General features: G+C 41.8%; 1 protein-coding gene and 1 long non-coding RNA gene across 2 annotated transcripts in view; one reads left to right on the forward strand and one right to left on the reverse strand.

The window, feature by feature from the left end:
- Positions 1-20,295, forward strand: part of LOC120540112 (D(2) dopamine receptor-like) — a 95,911-nt gene that overhangs the window by 44,666 nt on the left and 30,950 nt on the right. Inside the window, exon 2 of the mRNA XM_039770605.1 lies at positions 8,372-8,706. Within this exon, the coding sequence (XP_039626539.1) occupies positions 8,383-8,706 (324 nt within the window). The 5' untranslated portion in view covers positions 8,372-8,382. The remainder of the gene's footprint in view (positions 1-8,371; positions 8,707-20,295) is intronic.
- Positions 1-20,295, reverse strand: part of LOC120540113 — a 96,375-nt gene that overhangs the window by 22,250 nt on the left and 53,830 nt on the right. The window lies entirely within an intron of this gene.

Raw genomic sequence — 20,295 nt, forward strand, 5'->3', positions numbered from 1 at the left:
TCTTGAGATCTTAATGTGCGCTCAGGTTTGTAAGTCATGATAAGTTCCGACAAGTAAGCCGACCTCTGCCATTTAATGCTTTATATGTTAAAAGGAGGATTTTGAAATCTGCCCTAAACTTAACTGGGAGTGACATATACACAGGACATTAGAGGGTCCTTCTCTGAAAATCCCCTTGATCTCTGATGCATTTCAAAAAGTAAACAGCCAATGGTGATTGCAAATAGCAACCTGCCTTTATAGGTTTAGGGGTGGGGCCTTAACAGTGATTGACAGGGTTGGCCCCGCCTCTTGGGTGTCCACCCACAAAATACAAGGAATATAAGAGAACCACAAAACAAACCTGGAAATTACAAAATAACTACATAGAATAAAATTGACACAAAATGCATAATTAGGAAAATAATACAGTGGTGTGAAAAACTATTTGCCCCCTTCCTGATTTCTTATTCTTTTGCATGTTTGTCACACAAAATGTTTCTGATCATCAAACACATTTAACCATTAGTCAAATATAACACAAGTAAACACAAAATGCAGTTTTTAAATGATGGTTTTATTATTTAGGAGAAAAAATCCAAACCTACATGGCCCTGTGTGAAAAAGTAATTGCCCCTTGTTAAAAATCACCTAACTGTGGTGTATCACACCTGAGTTCAATTTCCGTAGCCACCCCAGGCCTGATTACTGCCACACCTGTTTCAATCAAGAAATCACTTCAATAGGAGCTGCCTGACACAGAGAAGTAGACCAAAAGCACCTCAAAAGCTAGACACCATGCCAAGATCCAAAGAAATTCAGGAACAAATGAGAACAGAAGTCATTGAGATCTATCAGTCTGGTAAAAGTTATAAAGCCATTTCTAAAGCTTTGGGACTCCAGCGAACCACAGTGAGAGCCATTATCCATAAATGGCAAAAACATGGAACAGTGGTGAACCTTCCCAGGAGTGGCCGGCCGACCAAAATTACCCCAAGAGCGCAGAGACGACTCATTCGAGAGGTCACAAAAGACCCCAGGACAACATCTAAAGAACTGCAGGCCTCACTTGCCTCAATTAAGGTCAGTGTTCACGACTCCACCATAAGAAAGAGACTGGGCAAAAATGGCCTGCATGGCAGATTTCCAAGACGCAAACCACTGTTAAGCAAAAGAACATTAGGGCTCGTCTCAATTTTGCTAAGAAACATCTCAATGATTGCCAAGACTTTTGGGAAAATACCTTGTGGACTGATGAGACAAAAGTTAAACTTTTTGGAAGGCAAATGTCCCGTTACATCTGGCGTAAAAGGAACACAGCATTTCAGAAAAAGAACATCATACCAACAGTAAAATATGGTGGTGGTAGTGTGATGGTCTGGGGTTGTTTTGCTGCTTCAGGACCTGGAAGGCTTGCTGTGATAGATGGAACCATGAATTCTACTGTCTACCAAAAAATCCTGAAGGAGAATGTCTGTTCGTCAACTCAAGCTGAAGCGATCTTGGGTGCTGCAACAGGACAATGACCCAAAACACACCAGCAAATCCACCTCTGAATGGCTGAAGAAAAACAAAATGAAGACTTTGGAGTGGCCTAGTCAAAGTCCTGACCTGAATCCAATTGAGATGCTATGACCTGCATGACCTTAAAAGGCGCTTCATGCTAGAAAACCCTCAAATAAAGCTGAATTACAACAATTCTGCAAAGATGAGTGGGCCAAAATTCCTCCAGAGCGCTGTAAAAGACTCATTGCAAGTTATCGCAAACGCTTGATTGCAGTTATTGCTGCTAAGGGTGGCCCAACCAGTTATTAGGTTCAGGGGCAATTACTTTTTCACACAGGGCCATGTAGGTTTGGATTTTTTCTCCCTAAATAATAAAAACATCATTTAAAAACTGCATTTTGTGTTTACTTGTGTTATATTTGACTAATGGTTAAATGTGTTTGATGATCAGAAACATTTTGTGTGACAAACATGCAAAAGAAGAAGAAATCAGGAAGGGGGCAAATAGTTTTTCACACCACTGTACATGGAAGGAAAGATTGTTAGGGACAAGCGCTAAAGAGTTTCAAAATCACTTCCCAAAATGCCCACTAATTTACCATCAAACATTAGCTAGATAAAAGGGTAAAACCAGGATCTTTAAAAAATGAAAAGTTTATTTTCACAAAAGAAAGCTCAATGATGAGCACAAAAGACAAAAAGGAATATCCGGCAACAAAATGGCGATCCAATGTGAACAATCCGAAATCCAAAGCAAAGTCAAAAAACTGAGCAAAATGGTCAAAATCCAAAAGAATAAGCACAAGGCACCACCAAGCCCCAAGAAACGTTCACCGCTGCCTAGTTTGATACCATCGCCTTCATAGGGCTGAGGCCAACCCCTTGCTGTGATGGCAGGAGGCCCACACAACACATGGAACATCACACAGGCAAGTAACGATAACATAAATGGCACAAAAATGAACAAAATGGACATAAAATAAGGAATTCAACTCCTGCCAGGGGAGGAAGCTTAGCTGAAATATCAACAATCATCTTATCAGAAATGACAGAAAACAGCAGACAATAAAAGATAAAAAGAAACATTTTAGAAATGAGCCAGAGGAGGAAGCCTGAGCGGACCGAATCATCAGAGGCTTTCTGCATGACTTACACGGGCCATTTTCTTATGAGACTGCGTCACTCTGTAAGATGGCAGCTCGCTCATCTGACGCCTTCGGTCTTTTTGACACAGGATATAAAAAGCGTTGGCAGGCGGGGAGCCTTTCCTCTCGGTGTCTCGTATTCTCTCTGCTCTTTCTAAGGGTGTTTCAAGTCTCCCACCATCCCTTTTCCCACTACAGGCAGCGACCTGTAAGTTCAATTGGGTGTAATCGGAGCCACCATGGCACTCGTGGGGCGTCACTTCTCTGATATTTCAGACGTCCACATTCCCATCATGGAGATCTCCTTTTTAATTTTAACGGCAGTCTGGTACAATCTGTACGCTTGTTTGCTGGCTTTTGAGACGAGAACCCTAAACAAAGAGACGAAACATCGGCTAAAGCAGCCGCTTCAAGTCCCATTTATCTTTTATAAAATTTACAACAAACAGAATCCTGCAAGATTACACTTTGTCCTCATTTTTTGCTTTTAAAATTTAAGAAAGACGTTTTAGGCGCAGTAATTTGCTTTAACCAAGTGTGCTTTAATCTCTTGCACGGCGTTTTAGCATATGTATAAATACAATGTACACGCACTCAAAATGCTAATAGGCTTTCATGCTTGGTGAGGCAACAAAGACTTTCATTTATTTCTTTCTTTCTCTGTTTTTCTGGGCCGTCCCCTCTGGTCCTGATAACATTACAGTGAGTTACCTTAAACAAAGAGCTTATTAATTAGGCATGCGCTAAAATGTGGTTACTTAAAATTGAAATGAAAAGGTCAATGGATTCGGAAATATTAAAGGTAAAAGATTAATAGAACCTTCAACGTAAACAGACGTGTGCGCTGCTAAAGGCATTTGAATAACGACAAGTCGTGTCACCTTTGACTCGGTGATTCTGGGGTGACACCACAGGACAAGAGCAACACTGAAAAGATGACTCCTTCATGATGTGGGTGAATAAAAGGGAAAGGTTCAAACGGGCAAACACAAAACACTGACATGTAGTGGTGGGTGACTGGAAAAGAGTATTATGGCTGGCATCCCCTGTCCTGGATGACACTGCCATTTGGCATCTACAGTCACATGAGGACAAGCATGGTGACTGTTCCTCACACGACATGTTCTAATGTCCTCATCTTCTTGTTCAGTTGTACTTCTGGACCTTCTGTTTCTTTTCCTACTCTGATAACAACATCCTGTTTGCCCTCTTCTCTCAAGGCACTGGTCGGCACCTCTGTATGAAACCTTCAGAGTCTTGACAATCTCTCACATGGAATGACCTCCGTTTTGTAAAAGACCCCATGTCGTGCGACACAGCGATGACAAGACTGAACGCCAGATGGCATCGTATGTAACGCTTTCTCAAGCCAACCAGGTTGTATGGTGTCACAACCATTTGCTTTGCTTCTGTTTTTGGCACATGAAGTGTATTAAAGACTAAAATGAGTGGATGATGTATCAAAACGTGTCCTCCATGTCCCCTCTATCTTACCACCTGTGGTCTAAAGATTTGGGGACGGGGGACATTAAGACGCAGTAGGTTGGACAGGAGTCTCAGGCTTAAGTTGTCACCTTTCAAGGCCAGGTGGCAGCAAAGATAAGAGGACAGGAGTTGGGGTGGAGTACACATGCAGGGGCTTTCAGAAAGTTTTTGGACCTTGTATTATCATGATATTTCCCTCTACTTACCCTTTACCTAGGGGTCAGTGTACTCATGAAGTTCGTTACGGGGTTGGTCCACTGCCACCCCTTAAGATTAACACACACAGAAACTCAACAGTGCCCTATGAATGACACTCACACAGCTGGTTAATCTCTAGCACTTTAAACCACACAAGTGCCTTAGGAATAACACAGCCTGTCACTCTCTCAGCACTTCAAGAGACTTACTTACGAACAACAAACAATGTTCTAGTGATATCTCAGACCTAAATATTACTTTAGTCTCCAAGAATACATTTAAACATACAAAGGCTCAGCACTCTTGACTATCGGCCATTTATCAGCCAACTTGACGTCCTGTTCCCTACTATTGGGTGGAGTTCTCACCCTCAGCCTTAATAAACTTTGCAGCACAGAGCGTATGGCAAATCTCCGGCTTCACCAGGTGCTCAAAGAAATCTACCTTACTACTTCAATCACTCTAGACATGAAGACAAAGCATAGAAAGTTAAAAGCAGCATGGTATTTATTACAGGAATAATAATAATACCACTGGAACAAAGAATAACAGAAAATAGGACTGATAGCAAAGTCTGGATATATATTGTCTTTAGAAAAAGCTTACAGAAAAGTAAAGATGACAAGGATGAATGTTGCAAGTGGCTTGTGATCTTAGCACTCGTAGCTGTTCATGAGATGCTTTTCTGATGATCAGATGGAAATGGCCGGTGCCCTCTTCTGACGTCACTCTGTTCTCTTCTCCTGATGTCTTCCTCCCTCCTGTGTCACTCTTCAGACGAGGTATATTTATTATAAAATTCTACCGGAGGGTTTTGCAAGATGTGATTGTTAGATATTCTGATTGGCTGGCTGTCAGTATGATGAATGAATTCATTGTCTGTTTTCCCAAACAATGAAACTTTTTCGATGTTGCCTGAGGTGTCACCATGTCTTCCTTTCCTGGGCTGTAAAATAATTTAGCTACTTGTTGTCCCAGATGCCCAGATTATAAACTAATCAATAGCCTTTGGCACCAGCATGTCTGCCTTTCTTTGTTTTAAGAGGGAGGTACAACTAGAAAGAGGAGATGCTTTGATTTGTCCTGAATGTCGTTCATCGGTTGTTTTTTGAGCAAAATATAACGAAAATACAGAACAAAATTTATAGATTTTGTACCCCACAACACCCTTTAACTTTCAGAAATGGTACACCTCATATGACGGTGGCCTAGCTGGCCACCTATGTCACCTAATGGATCGACTGTCTCTGGGTGTCTGAATACTTGTGTCAATGGGAATTTTCAGTTTTGTATTTTTAATGAAAGATCAGAGGCCTCCACACAATCCTCTCTGTAAGCTCCGCAGGCAGTTCCTTCGACCTCATGGCTCCGTTTCTGCTCTCCTCTAGACAGGTGTGTGTGTGCCGTTCCTAATCAGGTCCAGTCCACTGAACTGACCACAGGTGGACTCCAAACATCTTAATGATGGTCAGTAGTTTGGGATGTTCCTGAGTCACATTTCAAATATCACAAAAAAGGGTCTGAATACATTTTAAGTTTTAATTAATTTGCCCAAATGTCCAAAATCCTCTTTTTGATTTGTTATTCTGGAGCATTGAGTGTAGCTTGATGAGGAAAAAAAAATAATTTTAATAATTCATAGGGAGCATAGCAAAATATGAAAAGGCGATGGGGTCTGAAGACTTTCTGAAGGTTCTGCCTGTGGGTCCACATAACACAGTTAGGAGAGGGTCGCCCCTTTGTTAAAAAATCCGACAACTGCAAAGGTTTCTCTAATAACCAGTTAGCTAAGGATGAGCCAGCCAAGGGACTCAGGCAGTGGACCCCCAGAGCTCCACTCCATTGACGAGGATGTCACTTTCTATTATACGCTTCAGTGACACTATGGCTAAGGTTGGGATTAGGGGAGCCAGTTATCTGACTCAAGTCCAATGAACCAGGTGACAAAATGCTGCAATTCAATTGGCTCCTGAATCGTGGAGGTCTGCAGCTGGACCCGTCTTGAGCGAGCAGACTTCACCTTTAGGACGCTGGAGTGACGACTGCTGAAAATGGGGCTTTGCCGTCCTATGCGCATAATAAATTATAAATCAGTCATTTCAAGCAGTAAGAGCCATCTGTAACATTAGTGTGTAACGTCTCTTTTATATTTTTCAATCAATTTAATGGGACCCTTCTATTTTCTATCAATAAATATGAACATCTCTGGGTGTTTCTGCACTTTTACGCACTAATGTATTTGACATACCGAGCTCAGCCTACTTGTTTTACTCGAAGGGGATGATCACAGGGACAGCATATGAGGGTCTTCTTTTCCTTTTCCTATCCTGCAGATTTTCTGTTCCTCCTGTCACTTGTTGCTCACTTATCTCAGACCAGTCATGATTATCCCTGTTCCCAGCATCTGATCCGGTGTTATTTATCTGGGTCAACAAGTCAGATGACCTCCCACCCGAGCACACCAGACCTGGCTGAATAGGTGATGTGCAAGCTTACAAATCCCCGATTATTCTGTCACATTTGCACAAGCAGATCTCCCCTTTCAGAGGGTTGCAGGATGTTATTACTTTAGCAAGCTTAAATGGCGGACCCTCGATGTTCGCCGTACGTTTTTAATCTTTTGAGCTCAGAGGACGCCTCCAGCAGATTACGCCTCGGTAAGCCTGCGGTCAAACACTGCAATTCTGTAATGGCAGGAACACACAAGCCTGCTTTTCTCCCCTAAATTTAGCGCCGAATGATTTATTGATTTTGAGATTTGAGGAGCTGCTTAGTGTTATTTACAACCAATGGCTTCAAACTAATCATAAAAAAGGTAAAAAGTCCATCTGCCAGTGGGGCCAGATAGGTAAACTAAACTGAAACGCACACACAGCGGTGTTAACTTTTCTCATATTTTATGTATGCCTTTCACAGCAGGTTTGGGAAAGGCTGTTTGGAGTCGATTCAGTTGATTGGACTGATTAGGAGAGGCACACAGTGGACCAGACCCCAAGCCGTGAGTTTGAAGGAATTGCCTGCAGAGATTAAAGACGCCACAAAGATCTGGGGAAGACCACCAGAAATTCCTGCAGCACTGAATGTTCCCAAGAGCACAGTGGCCTTCTTAAATGGCGGATGTTTGAGACAACCGGAACTCCTCCTAGAGTTGGCCATCCAGCCAGGTAGGACCAACACCAACATGGAAGAAGAGCTTTGGTAAGAGCGGTGACTGAGAGCCTGATGGTCACGGTGCCTGAGCTCCAGAGAACCCATGTGGGGATGGCAGAAACCTGGAGCTGGCCTGCCGATCCCTTTTATATAGCGCCTTTCAAGTCTGTATCCCAGTTGCATCTCAGCCACTGTAGCAATAGCCCAATGGTGGTGTCACACACGTGCACATGGGAGACAGTTAAAAGGCTCAGAGGGAGGTAATTCCACGCCAGACCAGGGGATTGCAGAATATACTGATCCTTACTCTTTTTCATCGGCAGACCGACCATAGGAAATTTCGCCTGGATCTGATGACATCACTTCCGGCCCCCGATGACATCACTTCCCCTGCCTGACTTTAAATCTGCTACGTTTCCCTGTCTGTTTGTTCTTGTTTGGACTAAAGTCTGTAAAACTCTGAACCAACCATCATCATCCTATATGGGCAGCTGCCCCCAAACCTCTTTCTGTGCCCGTCTTAATCCTTTCACAGTAGGCACCAGCGAGCAGCGTCTTTCTTCCTAGATGCCGCAGGCCCCATCGCAGAGGACGGACTTGACTGCCTCTCGGTGTGAAGCGTCTTATGTTTATTTTAATTTCGCCTGCCCGTCATTTATCTGCTGCATGATAAATTAGCCTGATATTTCCCTTAAAAGTGATGATTTTCTTGAGACTTGTACTGTAAGCCCCCTGTAGCGAGCGTCTCAGCCCATGTCTGCACTAAAGAGAACATCAGAATCAACTGGACCCCCAGAGAATGAACAATTTTGGTCATTTTCTTTCCTCCCTTTTCCTTTTCCTTTTATTAATCGCCTGGTCTCAAAGAGTCTGCCTTCCATTCAGCCTGTCCACTCTTTATTCTGCAGGTGGCAGCGAGATGGCGGAGCCCACAACAGGCTTCACTGCCCTGAACAAGAGCAATGAAGAGGCCGAGCCCCTGGGCAATGGCACGTCCTTCTGGGATGGAGATGGTTGGGATGCGGGCAACAGCACGACCCCTGAGCGCCGACACCCCTACAACTTTTATGCCATGTTGCTGACCCTGCTCATCTTTGTCATCGTCTTTGGGAATGTCCTGGTGTGCATGGCAGTGTCACGGGAGAAGGCCCTCCAGACCACGACCAACTACCTGATAGTCAGCCTTGCCGTGGCGGACCTGCTGGTGGCCACGCTGGTCATGCCGTGGGTCGTGTACCTCGAGGTGGGTGAGTGTGGATTTGTAAGAGATGATGCAGTGAAAAGGACGAGCAATACTGGCATCTTTTAATGTAATCATTTAAGTGACTGATGCCAGGATATCTGTTGCCTCACCTCTTTCAGTTTGAGATTTGTATGGCCACCCTGAATCCACATTGAAGTCCTCCATTTTTCTGCCATAGTCTAAACACAAGCTGAGAGGTTGGTTGTTGAGTCTAACTTGGCATTGTCTACATAAGTGTGCTGTGCTGTGCCCTGGCATTTCTGATAACAGCTTTATAGGGTCCATATTGACTGGTGTAGCCCGTCCAGTGAAACTCTAACTGGCATATGCTGATCAACATGTCACCCTCTCCAGCGTCATGATTAGTGAGTAGTACAGCTGCATGACCTTGAAACTTCTATCTGCCGTACCAGAAGAAAAATCTCAGAGCACATTTGTCAGAAATGAATACAACAGAAATTACAGGAAAAATATGAGTGATGGCGAAGAATGGGTGGGGCTAGGTGTCTGAGTGACAGCTGACTGGGAGGGGCCAGATGTCTTAGTGGTAGCAGGCTGGGTGGAGCAAGGTGTTTGTGTGGTAGCTCACTGGGCGGGGCTAGATGTCTGAATAGTAGATGGCTGGGTGGGGCTAAATGTGTGAGTGGCAGCCGAATGTTACGTAACACTAATGTCTCTTCCCTGCCTCAAGTATTTGTCAGAGTGTTTTTTTCTTTTCTTTTTTAAAGAGTATTGTATTTCTTATGGAATGTCTTGTATAAATTGTTGCTTTGTGTTAAAAGCATTTCTTTATGCAGCTTGTGCTATCAAAGTAGAACCTTGGGGGCGTCCCGAAGCCTTTATATTTGGCTGAGTGGTTTCAGTTCCTCACCCCAACATTAGCTCTTAGTCCTTTTGTTTGGCTCAGTTTGTATTTTAATTTTTGTCATTTTAAGTGTTTTGTCTCTCTTCAATCTTTGCCTTGTTTTTGGACTATCAGATTACAGGGTGCATTTGTTTGCTTTGGTTTGTCTTTTAGAGTTATACTCTTTTTGAATGCATTTTTGCTTTGTTTTTGTTCTGTTTTTAAATTTTTGTGCATTATATCTTTACAAATGAAGGAGCTTTCCTTTTTATCATTGTAGGCCAGGGGTTTCTACGGGCTTCCCACTCTCCTGTTTGTAAATTTTATACGTTTGGCTTCTCCCAGCCGGTATTTTCCTGTTTTAGTACTTCCAAGCAGTCAAAGGCCTGTACATGCAAGAAGCCTGCCATTTGAGTTTGGGGCTGGGCTGCCTGGGGTTCTGCTGGTCTGGCATGTTTTGAGACCTGCTTCCATTTTTGTACTTCACTGTGAAAAGAATCACATCACACATATGACTAAAAGAGTGGGGGGGTGGGTATTGGGGGTGTGTCCATCTGGGCTTATAATGTGAGAATAGATTAAACGTTTAACAGAACAGATCCATAGATTGAAACAAGCGCATCATAGACAGATGGACAGATAAATAAGAGATGCCCTAAGAATTTCATAGGAAAACTCAGACTATTGGGCTTCGGTTCTCCACTTTGTTACTGAATTTTAGACTTCCCGGTAGAAAGAACACAGATGGTCTGAATTGGGAATTACATCTCCAGCACAATAACTCTTAGGTGTGGAGCTCCCCAGGGGTACGTGCTTAGTCCACTTCTGTTCACCTTGCTAACTCAAGACTGTACCGTGATACGCAGCCTCAACTGCGTCCTCAGGTTCGATGATGACACCACAGTAGTGGGGTTTCATCAACAATAATGATGGACTTGGACCAGCTGGTCGACTGGTTCAAGACCAACACCCCATCTCTCAATATTACTACAACTAAAGAGAACTTCAGGACAACCTGCTCTGCCCTCTTTACAACAAGAGTTCCAAGGTAGAGAGAGTGAAAAGCACCATATTCCTTGTTGTGCATTTTTCAGAGGATCTGACGTGATCTATCAATACCTCCACCTTGACCAAGAAAGTGCAGCAGCAACTCCATAACCTGCACCACCTAATCAGAACAGGCCTTCCAAGCCATAACCTCACCACATTGTATTGGAGAGCGTCCTGACCAGCTGTATCACTGTCTGCTCTGAGAACTATCCTGCCTCTAATCGCAGGTCAATACACTGTGGAGACCATCATCGGGACCACTCAAAGCACTGCCTCTGAAAAGTTAACAGCATTATGGGGGGATTCCTCCCACATTCTCTATTCTCTGCTTCCCTCTGGCAGAAGGTATTGGAGTCTGTGGACCAACAATGCCAGACTGAAAATCAGTTTCTTCCACAGGCAGTCATTCTCCTGAACACAATGTCACCCCACCCACTGTTCCTCAGTGTGCCCCCCTATCATTACTCTTCTGTTTTTCATTCCTTTGAATTCCTTGTCCACTGCAAACCTTCTGTCATCACTGATGGCTGTTTGTCAGTCTGATGTCCGTTTGTACAGGTGTTGCTCCTTCTTTTACATTGCAGTTCTGCTTCATTGTCATATTTATTGCCTAAATATCACGCTGTGGCGCTGGTATGTGAATAGATGGTATGACAATAATAAAGAAGAAGAAGAAGAAGAAGACATTGCCTTTATATAGCACTTCTCAAAACATTCAGAGTGGTTTATGTAGAATGGGGGAGCACTTCAGTCACCACCAGCATCCACCTGGATGATGAGACAGCAGCCATTTTGTGCCAGGAGGCTCACCACACATTAGCTGCTAAAAAGTGAAAGGGTGAGAGAGATAGTTAGCCAGTAATGGACAGGGGGTGATAAGATAGATAGATAGATAGATAGATAGATAGATAGATACTTTATTAATCCCAAGGGGAAATTCACATAATCCAGCAGCAGTATACTGATACAAAAAACAATATTAAATTAAATAGTAATAAAAATGCATGTAAAAGCAGACAATAACTTTGAATAATGTTAGCATTTACTCCCCCGGTTACTCCCCCGGGTGGAATTGAAGAGTCGCATAGTGTGGGGTCTCCTCCGTCTGTCAGTGGAGCAGGACGGTGACAAAAGTCTGTCACTGAAGCTACTCCTCTGTCTGGAGATGACACTGTTCAGTGGATGAAGTGGGTTCTTCATGATTGACAGGAGTTTGCTTAGTGCCCGTCGCTCTGCCACAGATGTTAAACTGTCCAACTTTACTCCTACAATAGAGCCTGCCTTCTTAACAAGTTTGTCCAGGCGTGAGGCATCTTTCATCTTTATGCTGCCACCCCAGCACACCACCGCGTAGAAGAGGGCACTCGCCACAACTGTCTGGTAGAACATCTGCAGCATCTTACTGCAGATGTTGAAGGACGCCAACCTTCTAAGAAAGTATAGTCTGCTCTGACCTTTCTTACATAGAGCATCTGTATTGACAGTCCAGTTTATGATCCAGCTGCACTTCCAGGTATTTATAGGTCTGCACCCTCTGCACAGTCACCTCTGATGATCACAGGGTCCATCAGGGGCCTGGTCCTCCTAAAATCCACCACCAGCTCCTTGGGCTTAAGGGGGTAGAATGACCAGGTCATGATGTCCAATGTAGGCAGAACACCAGAAAACACCCTACACTTTATAAAAGAGGCCCAGGGATCTTCTATGACCACAGGGAGTCAGGACCTTAATTTTTCATTTTATCCACCAGTTTGTGTCCCTGTCACTGCATTGGGATCCACCCACCCCTGCTGGCCTCACCAACACCTCCTACGGTAATGAACCCAGGGTATTCCTGAGCATCGCTCATCTAAGTACCGGCTGGGTCCAAACGCGCGTAGCTTGAGGTGGAAGCCCATCTTGACTTGACTTGACTTGACTTGACTTTATAAATTAGGCAGACATTCTCAAAAGTAATTTGTGACAACGGACAACAGTAACATTTTCTTTAGAATACACCACTGATTCTGACCCCCCAGATGTTATGGCCGGCCTTACTTTCCAAATGTTCACGCCAGAATCACAAACAAAAAGAGAATTTTCCAAGCCTTGTCTTTTGGTCTTGCCGGGGCCTCTCCTCTGACTCGCTCTGATGAGCCCACATCTCCACCGTGAGCGGGACGTTTGAGCGTTTTGAGAGTTAAAGCAGCGAGAGGCTCCTTTGTGCATTTTTTAACATTCTGACATGTGAAACACTTCACGCCGTCCTGTTAAAATGTTTAAAGTCGTGTGAAAGACAGCCAGTGAAAGGCATCACAAGCGCACGTCTCGATGTTCATCCTGCCTGAGGACATCTCACAATCATTTTGAAAACAAAAAGGCTTTTACTTCTCATTTGTTTAATGAGACCTAATTGTCAGTCTGAATCCAGTCATGGCGTCTGTCATCTCAGAGTAACAAATATGAGAGGAAGCTTCCTGTCTGGGATTGTAAAGAATCATTTCAAGTGCGTTTTATTAAAAAAGAGACAAGCGCTTCTAGTTAACCCCTCACACATAATCAAACATTCAGGAATAATTCATGGAAAAGCTTCTGAAGACTTTCTGAATCCCAGACACTGAGACCATGGGGCAGCAGGAGAACGGACCTCTGTGTAGTCAAGCTGCCTTGGACTTTTCATTCTGTGATGTTAGAAATATAGCGCCTTTTACAGCCAAGTAACTATTTAACCTTTTAAAGCTCTAAATCATGTAGTGCCATTCACATCCCATTATCCATTATATAGTGCCTTGACGCATATCTATCTATCTATCTATCTATCTATCTATCTATCTATCTATCTATCTATCTATCTAATCCTGCCAACTACACTATCTATCTATCTATCATTATATAGTGCCTTTCATATCTATCTATCTATCTATCTATCTAGCATATAGTGTCACTCATATCTATCTATCAATCAATTATATCGTGCCTTTCTGTTTACCTGTGTGGGAGGGCTCAGAAGTGGTGATGTCAAAAATGGCCCCGCCTCCTTGGGCTCTGCCAAAAAGGAACATCATTTAAAAACTCAGTACCTTCTAATAGTCGTAATGGAAAATATGTAAAATATGGCACATAATCATTAAACAACAATAAAATACATACTGTAAATGCATGTTGATACATAACACTCTGAAAGCAAAAATCCGAAATGTATAATAAATTGGAAAATCACACACTGAAACATAATAAGAAATACAAAATAAATGCATATTATATAACTTTCACTGTTAGGTTACAGATTTATTCAATGCACAGATGGCAGTAACGTCCTAAACGTTAATTGAATTTCAAAGCAGCCTACAACACACAAAAGGATCAAGGCCACGAGGCATCAGTAGAATAAATGACCTGAAATAATCATCACCTTGAAACTTGTCTCTCCGAGAAAATTCAGTGAAAACCCTGACAAAAAAAATATGATGAAAAGCTCATTGATTAAATTGTGATACATGTACTTTTTTCTAGTCTCTGGGTCAAGGGGAAGAAGCAAATGCAAACAATTATCTCATAAACGTGGTTTGAAAATGTTTTCATGTTATGTAATCCTGCCAGCACAAAGCTCAAAAAGAGGAGCAGATGTCCCAAAATGTGCACAAGACCTGATTGGCCTCACCCTAGTCAGCCTGACCACAACTCAAAAGGCAGGCTTTGGCCTACACAAGCCCAGAATTGGGACTGGGGCTGTTAAAAGTTTAATAATAACCGGAAAGTCAAACAAAAGGGAAAAGAGGAAAACTCCAAAAAAAACTAAACAAAGGGCTTTATAATCTATACTAATAAAAGGCAAAGCCCTCACTCACTCACTCACTCACTCACTGACTCATCACTAATTCTCCAACTTCCCGTGTGGGTGGAAGGCTGAAATTTGGCAGGTTGATTCCTTACAGCTTCCTTACAAAAGTTGGACAGGTTTTATATTGAAATTCTACGCGTAATTGTCATAACTGGAAGCAGTTTTTCTCCATTTACTGTAATGGAGATGAGCTTCAACGCCGGGGGGGAGTTTCGTGTGACATCATCACGCCTCCCACGTAATCACGCAGTACATAGAAAACCAGGAAGACCTCCAAAAAGCGCTGAAGAAAACATGCATTATATAATTGAGAAGGCAGCGAAACAATAAGAAGCGAGTTCTGCTACTTGAAACAAAGCACGATGTAAACCTACACTTTAAATTAAGTTCATAGACAGGCTACGCTGGCGCTTGTAATTTAGTGCCTGCCCATATAAGGCCATCCGTCAGCGGCAATCCAATAGCAAACTGCCACGGGTAAATATTCACGGGTGAAGGACTGTGCTTATGGAGAGGAAGATGAGATGGTCAGGGTGGTGTTTGACACAAACTCAGCAAAACTGCCAGAGAAAGTTTTAAGTGCCAGGACTAAGGTAACATTAAATAAAGCTATGGACATAGCACGAGATGGCACCAGCACAGCTGGGAACCTTCGATGCAAGTACACCGAGTGGCTCACGTGAACTGATGCAGTGCACAGATAAAAGCAACAGTTCCAAAGAGCTGAACAAAACCGAATTACACAATTGAAAAGGCAGCAAAAATATGAAGCGCCTGATAAGCATATTCATAAATGCAGCTACTGTGGAAACAAAGCACACGGTGGAAAAAGTCAATGTCCCGCTAAAGGAAGACAGCGTAAAAAAAAACCCGTGCATGCAGTTTGTCACATCACAGATAAAAAGGAAGACGAGCTGTTTATTGATGCAGTAAGGAACTAATCGATGAATGAAACCTCTTATCTTTACAACGATTGACAAACACGGAATGTAACTTGAACACATCGCATAAATACGAGCCTGATTGAAAGAAATAATGATAATCAAATCCTTGATGACAGCAACATTCAATAACACTCACAAAACAATTACTGTATATTGACAATCATGTTACGTTATTTTTAAAATGTTCCCTTTTCTTTTCATAACTTCTACTTCTCCACTGCATACACGGGTATATATATAAATGTATATCTATAGCCCGATCTACAATACATACTTTAGCATAGACAAGCGGTGGCGCAATTGTAGAGTCTTCGCCTCTAACGCCGACATTCGAGGTTCGATTCGAGAGGGGATGTACTGACTATGTACGCCTACCCGATTCATTTTACCTTCCCATCTCCTTGGTTTGGGACGTATGAAAAATATTAGGTTAACGCAGAATCATGTTACGTTATTTTTAAAATTTTCCCTTTCTTAGCACAAGCACAGTTGAGAAGCTTCGATGCATGTACTCCATAACGCTAAAAATAACGCATTTAATCACACTTTCAATTCCAAGCAAAGGGGAACTTTTGTCAATGCATGATTTCCTGGTACATCCATTACACTGATGCACACATCACAGCTACAAAAATGTTAGAGTCGGAATAAAGCGCGCCCTACGACTGATCATTTCGACTACCCGAAAGCCTTGATAAAAGCATGGTTTTGTGCACACTGAAAAGCAAGCAAAATTAGATGCATTACAGAAAGCGGACTTTGTGGCTCTTACTGGGGATCATTGGACTTCCGTGACCGTTAGTAATTCTAAATACATCTAATTACAAAATGTTCAATGATCACACTGTTTTAGCCTAATGTACAAAATCATTTTGGCTAATGTTACTCAGAGTTTAAAGAGTAAGCTGGTCAAATTACCTTTTATGTTTCTGACTTATTTTTTTAAGAAGAAAAACTGCACTTTATGGTGAAATTTTGGTTATTATTATTTAAAGACAATACTATTCTGAAAATGTACTTAAAGTACTTAAACTACCACTTTATTTTTAAGTCTGCCCAATTTTAACCAGGGATGATATTTTTGTTTCTGTTTTGAATTCAAATGCAGTTTAAAAGCTTTTTTTCAGAAATTAAAACAGCTTCAGTTTACAATATTCATGTCCATGTCTATTATTTGATTCTGTCGCCCACTAAAACCGCTTTTAAATAAAAAAAAAACATTTGCGATTTGGGGCAAATTTACGCGTGCGATTACATATGATTAATCAAGATTAATTCTTACACAGCCTCTAATTAATTGGATTAATTTTTTAATCGAGTCCCACCCTAATATATATATGTAGATTTGTATATATATGTGTATATACAGTATATATGTAGATATGTATATGTTGTATATACAGTATGTATATATGTGTGTGTGTATATATACAGTATGTGTATATATATGTATATGTATATATATGTATGTGTGTGTGTGTATATATATATATATATATATATATATATATATATATGCCAGCAACACTCATGACAATTACAAAACAATTACATTGTCAATCATGTTACGTTATTATTAAAATGTTTCCTTTTCTTTTACTTCTCCGCTGCAATCGCAGCTATTTTGATATATATATATATATATATATATATATATATATATATAAATAGATAGATATGACAACAACACTCATATCAATGACAAAACAATTACATTAACAATCATCTTACGTTATTTTTAAAATGTTTGCTTTTCTTTTTCATAACTTCTTTAACACACTACTTCTCTGCTGCGAAGCGCTGGTATTCTGCTAGTCGAATAATATAAATAGCAGGACAAAAATAATTTGGGCAAAACAGACCAAAAAGTGAGCAAGTCCTGTCCATAATCTGAGATCAGATCCAATTAAGATAGGAAAATTAAAATCCAAATAAAAGTTAGAAAATTGCTCCTAATTCCCTGATATTGTGAATCCATTGTTATTTAATTTTTTCCTGCACTTTGTGCATTTTTGTACAACTCGCCTGATATGAATCAATGTTTTAAACATCAGAGAGTTTGTGGGCAATATTATTTTCCTGATTTAAAGTCATTTCCTTTGCATTCGAATTTTGTACCATATTGTTTTGATGATTTGCACAGCGTCGCCATTTTGTTTGCATAGACGTCGCCATTTTGAGGTCCCGCTGCTATGAAGGAAGTAGGGGTTGCTAGGGTCATGTTATTTTGCCCCACTAATGGTACCATTTTTGTTTCCCTAGGACGTGGCGATTTCTGCTGATGGGGTCTCCCACAGTTTCTGGCGGTTCATTGTGATTGCGCTTCAGAGCAGTGAATTCTTGTGTTTCACTTGTGATTAATGATTTGCTGCACTTTTTAACCTCTTGTTCTGACTTTGTTTGAGTTTGGATTTGCCTTCAATGGGTATTGTGAGTCATGTGTAGAGTAGAATAAATATTTTTATAAATGAAGATTCTTGTTTGCTCTTATTCCAGCTGGGGTTTGGTGGTATAAGATTTGAGTATTTGTGGAAGTGAGTTAGTGCCTGGGACTCCTATACTTAATTCTTGCAGTACACAAATTAAACCTATAAAGTGTTGCTGTACTTCCTGATTGTGGTGGATTTGATCTCTTAGTCTCAAGTCAGACTAAGTCAAACTTGAGAGATCAGGCCAGAGTCTGCGAGTAGGAATTCCGAGTTCAGGGTGTGTTTTCTTTTCATTTCCTCAGTTGGAGATTGGAAAAGACAAGTTCTGCATTTCAATGAAACACCTCAATCCATAAAACCAAATATTGAGTAACTAAACGTGAACATTACCATAACAAACAGTTATAACAATCTAACCAATGTTAGCTTGACACGCACAACAAGCCGGGAAAGGCATGGGTGACACTATTTGTAACACTATTTTCCAAAAGCTGTTGCCATCAAAAAAAATAAAATTCTGTGGCAATCCACTAGATGGCAGCATTTTAGTGGGCAACTGAGACGCAGCTGCAAACATCGCCAGCAAGCCGACGGTGTCTTTAGTGGCTACATACTGAGATACGAGTTTTCTTGTATGTTGCACCTTGACAGGCTCAATGAGATGCGAGTTAACTCATACCTTGTGTTCAAACAATAGGCTGGATACCCATACACCTGTGCTGAAATTCAAGTCCTGAACGCAATTAAATAAATTCATTCTGTCAAGCTGCCATAGCATACATACACGCCTACACTCAGCGACAACGGGCATATTTAGGGCTCCCAGTTAATTCAATCTGGACATCTTTGGCGTGAATATCCAGGAGCAGAATATGCAAACCCCACGCAGGCAGTGGATCCAAACCGAGGATATTAGAACCCGGAGACTCTCCACTCTGCCACTTTGTGAAAACCGAAATTTGTTTTGTCCATTCTGATTATTATGCTGCTGTATGCAAAAAGAGTGAGGAGGAAAAACTAAAATGCTCGGTCCCTACAAATCAGCTCAGCGTCTCGGGAGGTTTTGTGCCCTTAATGGTGTGCGTCTGCTGCATTTGCATGCGTCTGATGTTGTAACAATCATTGTGTACTTGTGGAGTCAGAAAGACCCACAGGCTGCAGGGATCTTCTCAGCTTTTCTCGTCTTTTTTTCTGAAGCTTCCACAGATCATTATTCTTTAAATATAGCAACACACTCACTCCCAATTTTCATCACTTTTTTGGTCAACTTAATGGAGAGTGGAATTTAACAAGCTTTTCCAATATCCCGTCATGAGCTACAAATTCCAAATGAGCTCTCTGAGGCCCGGAGATTACAGTTGAAGTGAACTGTGACAAGCGAAAGCAAATAAACTTCAGAACAAAGACGAGGGCAGCCAGAGGAGAACTCACTTTTTACCTTTAACCCTCTGGATGCTCGTATTGCCAGATATCTGCTGCCCAAAAAATCCACAATGATCAGCAGCCGGCCATGGGAGGTGGGATGAATTAAGAGGGAGAAGGAGGAGAACCATCAGAGTGGAGTGCAGTCTGACATGAAGACTTGAGGTGTAAAAGCATGTCCGTGTGTTTAGTCAATTTACAGAGTGCTTTTCAAAATGGGCACCAACATCAGGCACTGTACCAAAAAACGTCACACAGCAAAGAACCAAAAGAACTTTGATTTATTATGACATTTAGAAGAATGGCGGATGTCTTTATAACTTTATAACATTTGAGATACAATTGCTTGCATTTCTTTTGTTTTTTTCCAGCTGGAGCACAGGCAGGTGAAGTGACTTGCTCATGGCCACACAGTGGTGTCAGTAGTGGGATTTAAAGTCACAACCTCGGCGTTTGAAGTCCTAGGTCTTAACCATTACACCACACTGCTGATATTCTTGATGTGTTTGTTTTGAAAGATTAAACAATTCTTTGTATTTATCCAATTCATAATGGTGGATCGTGCCATTTTAATCCGAGATCTCTTGTGAAGTGAATTGGAGGCCGCCATTCATAGTATTGGGCCACGGCCAACCTCAAAAGTCTCCCACCCAGGAGTGATCTACCATCAGGGTGTTGCTGGTGAGCTAAGTCACCGAGGGTACTATGGGGGGCATGCTGCCACCATTGAGGCGGCTTAGGAATCTTCTGAATCCCAACAGAGCTTCTCCACTCAAGGGCACAATTACAACATTTGAACAGTTATGATGAGAACAGATCATGGAGTCCAACGCACTTGCCAATCCACTCACCTGATGGCTCCACAGTAACATCAAGTAGAGATCTGAAGGTGAGGTCTGCATTCCTGCGGACACTCCGAGGGACCTGACACATTCTTTATGACACTGGACATTATCTCTATAGTCAGGAGAAAGTGGGTTACGGGTTCAAATAAAATATTTTGAAAGGACAGGGTTCTTCAAAGGAACGCACATACACACACACGAGTCACCAATCTTTTTCTTTTCCTTTCTTCCTTCC

This window comes from Polypterus senegalus, chromosome 12 (assembly GCF_016835505.1).
Source record: "Polypterus senegalus isolate Bchr_013 chromosome 12, ASM1683550v1, whole genome shotgun sequence".
In the NCBI taxonomy this organism is placed as follows: domain Eukaryota; kingdom Metazoa; phylum Chordata; class Cladistia; order Polypteriformes; family Polypteridae; genus Polypterus; species Polypterus senegalus.